At 41.7% G+C, this 6,234-nt stretch overlaps 1 protein-coding gene across 1 annotated transcript; it reads left to right on the forward strand.

The window, feature by feature from the left end:
• The first annotated feature begins 3,207 nt into the window (after positions 1 to 3,207).
• Positions 3,208 to 5,506, forward strand: LOC124264709. Its single transcript, XM_046699475.1, has 2 exons — positions 3,208 to 3,316; positions 5,034 to 5,506. The coding sequence occupies exons 1-2, from the start codon at positions 3,208 to 3,210 to the stop codon at positions 5,504 to 5,506; spliced, it is 582 nt and encodes a 193-aa protein (XP_046555431.1).
• The last annotated feature ends 728 nt before the right edge of the window (positions 5,507 to 6,234 follow it).

Genomic DNA, 6,234 nt, shown 5'->3' on the forward strand with positions numbered 1-6,234 from the left:
TTTACTGCAAACTAAACCTTCAAAATTATCTCTTCATGACACAAACTGGGTGGCTTTCTTTTAACCGTCAACTTCCGCCCATAACGTCCCCAATCAGAGTTATCCCCCTTGATTCCAAAATCACTGTGAGCAGCGAGTTGCACTCAACTTAATAAAAGTGAATGTCTTTGAATAACTGATTCCAACACAGCGTTGGTTTGACCATGGACCAAGGAATGAAATTCAAGCTTCTGGTGAATTCTCTTTCTGATAAATATTTTAGTTGCCTGTTGAATCCCAACCTGTCACCAGTAGAAGATCTCAGCAAACAATCACTATGTAGTTCATTTGCACTGTGCTATGACACATTCAAAAACAAAACGGGCAATGCAGAATTTATTGGTGGTGCATGTGGGGACATTGCGCCAGTGTTAAATGGAGACGCTAAATAGAAACAAATACTCGACTTGAATTGAAAGGAGGCCTAGTAGCTTGGCGGGAAATCAAGTACATCAATTCATGCTTTTTCGTTACAGAAGGAGCACAAGGGTAGGGAAGTTTGGTTCAGATACAAACTGGGCCAAAAGGTTTTAAAGACAGTTTAAAGGCTTGAACTATTCTCAAAAACCTGCAACGGTGGTACAAGAGCATATTTTCAAACAGCAGTATTACAAGCAACATGATCGACATGATAGTTAACGACATTTTGTCCAAGAGTACAATTTATAACTGCAACAAATGTACACAGCTTCTTAACACGGACACATCGTTTGAGCTTAGAAGGTTCTTAAATTCATACGGGTTAGGAAAATTATATTATAGTGGATTGACGAACTTTGGTTGTGGTTCTGTAAAAAAACGAGAACGAGCTAATGAAATCTGTCAGCAATAGCAGATGAATTACACAGACAATAAATAATTTGTGGTAAAACCACGACGCATATACTTTGCTAAAGCATATAACGTGTGATGCAGTACAGATCTATCAGAAAACACATCTCGAAACAGTCGGTTGGTCTCAATATCGACATTGTGTACAGAGATAGGGTAACGCCGGCTGTATCCTCTCTATGGCTGCTCAGATATCTGATATCAGTAAAGATCAGGTTTGAACAACCCATTGGAACGTTGGTTACAAGATCACAAAGGGAATAGTGCGAATGTGTGCTTCCCAAGCATGCAACCTGTAACATACTAACACGAGACAGTTGTCTGTGCTAAAAATATTCTTTTTATGAACCGCTCTGAGCAAATGCACCTAGTATTGTACGGAGGACAGTCTTAGTCGAGGTCCGTGTTAACACAGTGGACAGGAAATCTTAACAGTGGAAATTGGACTTTCTTGACAAACAACACACTTGTATAACTTTTCTTATCAGCTCTGGTGTCACATTTAAATACTTCTTTTATCATTACGAAATGCCTTTTCCAACTTTTCTAGGAAGGGACCTAAACAATTTAAAAAAACGTGTTTATCTTTTACTCTGATTGAGTGAATGGCTACAGTCTGACAGCTAAAGGGCACCACAAATGGGCTTTGTACCCATGCTGAGATTCGAACCCGACCCGACGTCGCCTGGGCTACTCCTCCCCCCTGCCATAGCACTATGTACTACGGATTTCGCGAAATATTCAGGAATGCAGTTTAACCAAAGTTCTGAAATCAGGATATACAATAGTATATTCGGAAGAATAGACACACAGAACGAAAGCAGCAATGACAAAACATTACATTATCGTGTTGTTCCCGTGACACATCTGACCCCTGCCACCTAAATGCCTTTTCTGAAGTAAAGACCCTAGAACCAAAAGCTCAATCACGGGTAGTTGTCCTGTCTCTAACCTGTCTCTAACCAGTATTCGTCACGTGGTACAATCTCCCCCTACACCTACTGGGGGGAACGAGGGAATGAAGGTAAGTTGGCATGCGGGTGATATTTGCCAGATTCTCGGTTCGCTGCAATACTACCAATGACCAGCGACAGGTATAACGACATCATTAGTAAATTTAGAATCGACAAGATGGTAATGGTCTTATAATGTGTATTCGAGTCCTTCCTTCTGCTGTGTTGCCTTCTCTGCTGTCGTCATATACAGGTGTATGGATATCTACACCCTAATCTGAGGTGGATCGATCTGTGAACATAACGGCACATTGCCTCCAGTCTGTAAACTACCATGGCTGTCACCAAGCCTGCAATGATTCATACTGGCTAGTGATGTTGCGTTTATTGGGGCAGGTCCATTTTACCTAATGCAACTGGGTTCAGTGCAGCGTTTGTTTGCGTGACAATACACGTACATGGCTCTGTTAAAAGCGACTTTGGTGATAACTAAACTGCTTTCATGAGAGACAAGTCGAAAGAATTAAGAAGCTTATTATTTCGTATCACATTGTATCAGATGGATAATGGCCAATGGATTGATTGGATAAACATAACGCATCTACGCTGGAATGCTGGTGAACATTCATCATCTACAACGTCATGGTTGCCATGTGCACAAGTCACGTATTTTGCCCCATGGTGCAGATTGAAGATGTTTAGACGTCCCCTTGAACGTCCACGTGTTTAGCGGAAGTAGTGTGATTATGTTGACACCAATTATACACAATGGCAGAATCAATCTGGTTATTTTTTGTGGATTCCAGCATGATATCACCAAACCAAACAGCCAACCGATTCATAGCTTAACCAACTCGACATATTCAGACCAGTTTCCTCACCAAATGTCAACCCAGACAAACACAGAATGAGCGACAGCTTCAACCACAGTCGCGGCCAAGTGGACGACCATTCCCTAATTAGTACTTTCATGGATTCTTTCGGAAGAGATATCAGGCTGTTCTTGACTCCCAGGGTGGGCACACAAGATACTGATTGCAGAGGGCCTTGATCTTTGACGTTTACTTTCTCCCCACTTCTCCAGAACACATGCCATGTATATATTCATCAGTCGAAACGCTTGTATATTTACAAATTTGAAATGAACACTTACTATCGTGTAGATATTTTTCTGTATTTCACATGCATTTTCTGTTTGTAGATGGCGACGTCTCAGAACCTGGAGGAATATTTCCTCACATGCACCATATGTACAGAGGTGTTTGACAATCCATGAACCCTTGTCTGTTATCACACGTTCTGTCGGAAATGTGTCGTCAACTACACCAAAACCAAACTAGAAGCCATCAGTGCCAAGTCTCTGCTGTGTCCTTTCTGCAGCAAGATGACGAAAGTGACCACCCCTGAGAGACCAATAGATGAGTGGGCGGATGACGTCAAACCGAGCTTTGTCATCCAGGGACTGATGGACTCTTTTGGCCCCGGATGTAAAGGTAGATACAGACAGCATTGAGTATATTTGATATCAAACTACATTCCTTCTTAGCAATTAGGTTATACTTCGAACCATACTCAAACCGGCTATGTAATAAACGACATTCAATGAGCTTGTTTGTTCCAATTTGAATAGATAAGAAAGGCATATAGGTTATCTCGCCAAGCCCCGCTAAATACAATGTTTATTCCTAATGCAGGATATCAACCATCCCAAAACACACGAGTGTGATAACCTATTTACAATACAATGTCATTCTTACTTTATAATTTATAAAAATGCGATTTCATTTGCCACAAATCATGAAATGTGCCCACATATGACGTCACAAATATATGCGTAGGTGACGCTATTTTTAACCTGGTCACTCATTTGACTGCATTACGTCATATAGTTCCTAGTCAGTTTTTATGTTAAAGCACGTATATTGTTGCCAACAAATCTTAGCTTACGTTTGAAAAATAGCAACAAACTCTCGTGGAAATTCCGAAACCGCAAATTTTGAACAGCAAATACACTTTAATGTTCGCGTAACGTTGTGCACCTGGATTCCTAGTGCCATTCTCTCGCTAACACTAACAGTCGGTCGGGGAAGTGATGTTGGTATCTTCGTAAACCTATGAATTTCTATCTTCGCTTTGTAATCTACTCCATCAATCATAACCAGGCATTAAAATTTTCTTGGATCAAAGCACTGACAGTACCGTTTCCACGGCCGTCAATCCGGACACGACCGCCGACCATTGACGCCATGTTTGTTTACACTGTGAAAGTAGTCCCTAAAATTTGCATATGACCTCTCTAATTTGCATCGATATCCGTATATGACCCCAACTGATACCGAAAATATTCGTTGGCTTTATCCTCCCGAGAACACTATCCATTGTATGATAAACACAAATATTCGCTGATTGTTTTAAAGTTACGTAAGGGATAGCATGGGGTTGCTGTATGATGCTAGTGACTTTGCTTTTGTAAATATCATGAGGTACATGGAAAAAGTGTTCTTCTTAGGTTCCACTGTTGTGTATGGTCCCTTTAGTGTAACAACGTGTAATTGTAAACATAAAGAGTACTGATAGCTACTTTAATCAGTTGTTTTTACCTGATGTATACCCTTGAATGCTGCGCCGCTGCATGATTGCCACTTGATTGAAATCTGTAGGATAATCAGATGAAAGTGATAGGGTCAAACTATTCACTCACATAACAGTAATTTAGACATATACTTGTAAAATATTCTTTATATGTGAAATGTTTAAAAATTTTGAGATTTTCTTTATGTGTGAGATAGCTGACACAAATTAAGCTTTAGGTAAATCAGCATATAACAAATACTCATTCACATCAGGTATATATGACAAAATATAGCAACATGCATTGTTAGTTTCTTTTCATCAATCTATCCGTTTTTCGTGCAGAGGCAAAAGATTGCACATGCTGTCGGGGAGAAGGGGAGACAACTCCTGCGACCGTGTGGTGTTCGGCATGCGATGACGCCTTGTGTGAAGCATGTGCCAGGGCACACAGACGTTTTCCAGCCACTCGTCACCATGACGTACTTGATCTTTCTGGGTCTGAGGGAAATATATCCAGGAGACGTAAAGTGATGTGTAATGAACACAAGGATGAGTGCATCAAATTCCTGTGTAAAGATTGCAAGAAAGTCACCTGTCACACCTGTTGTGTTATCTATCACAGGAAATGTGAGTCAGTTGTCACACTGGAGACGGAATTACCTGCATTAAAGTCCCAGCTGTTGAAAAAGAAGGAAACTATTTCGAAGAAGCAAATCCAAATGGAAGCAAAAGTTAATGCTGTTAAAGTGAACGTCGTTTCTGAAAAAGATCGATATGCAAGGATGGAACATGACATAAAGTCTTTTGGTAACAACGCGAGAGAAAAGATAACTCTCATAGTAAATAAACTTCTAGATGAACTGAAAGAAGTTTCTGAAAAGCACATTGAACAACTGACAGCCGACCTAAAGTCGGGTGAAATATCAGTACAGATGTACCGACAGCAGGCTGAGCTGATAGACCAGATTCTACAATCTGAGTGTGACATGGACGTGTATGAGATGTATCAGGGATGTGAGGCCGGTGATGTGGATGCTGTTGGAGACGTAGACGTGAAGAAGAGGGGGAGAATAGCCAGGATCATGTTGAGACAGAACCAAGACATGTAGAGTACAGCACTGGGTGAAATAGATGTCTATTATGATGGAATGCAGGACCTAAATGCCGCCTCTGTGTCACAAAACACCAGTAGCGTGCTGGACCTGAAGGCTGCTCTTGTGTCACAAGACACTGATAACGTACTGGATCTGAAGGCTGTCCCTGTGTTACAGGACACCATTAACGTTAGGGTAGCAGGAGATATGAAAGAGGTATACGTAAGTGACGTAACGGTGTTGATGGTGCATGGTTCAGACACAGCGGTTGTCACAGATACCTACAAAAACAGTGTGAAGTCCTTCTACACCTGGAACAAACAGCGAGGTCACAGCAAGCTCAAACTGGGAGGTGCACTGCTGGGTGTAACAAGACTGACACACGACCAGGTGGCTGTCACTGTGCCGAACATCAGTCAGATTGTAACAGTGCGAAGCAACCCTGGACTTGTTCTGATGTCAACCATCACAACCATCAAGCAGTACAGGGGTATAACGTGTCTGACACCATCAACACTAGCAGCAGGTTCTGAAAGATGTGTGGATATTCTGGACATGACAGGAAACGTACTAAGGTAAATTAGCCCTGTAGATAGTGGGGAGGAAATCATACATGGTCCAGACTTTCTTTGTACAACAAGGACAGGAAACATCCTGGTGTCAGATGGCAGTTCCGGGCGTGTCCTGTGCCTGACAGCTGAAGGGGACGTTGTGTTTACCTACCCTGCGACAGGACACACAAC

Source organism: Haliotis rubra, unplaced genomic scaffold, assembly GCF_003918875.1.
Source record: "Haliotis rubra isolate DU_JTF1 unplaced genomic scaffold, ASM391887v1 Scf939, whole genome shotgun sequence".
NCBI lineage: Eukaryota > Metazoa > Mollusca > Gastropoda > Lepetellida > Haliotidae > Haliotis > Haliotis rubra.

What these genes read in the sequence shown, in the direction of transcription:
- LOC124264709 (XM_046699475.1), top strand. Translation starts at nt 3,208, where the DNA reads ATGACGAAAGTGACCACCCCTGAGAGACCAATAGATGAGTGGGCGGAT. An exon ending in TTTTGGCCCCGGATGTAAAG is followed by an intron (nt 3,317 to 5,033) that starts GTAGATACAGAC and finishes AATGTGAGTCAG; the next exon opens with TTGTCACACTGGAGACGGAA.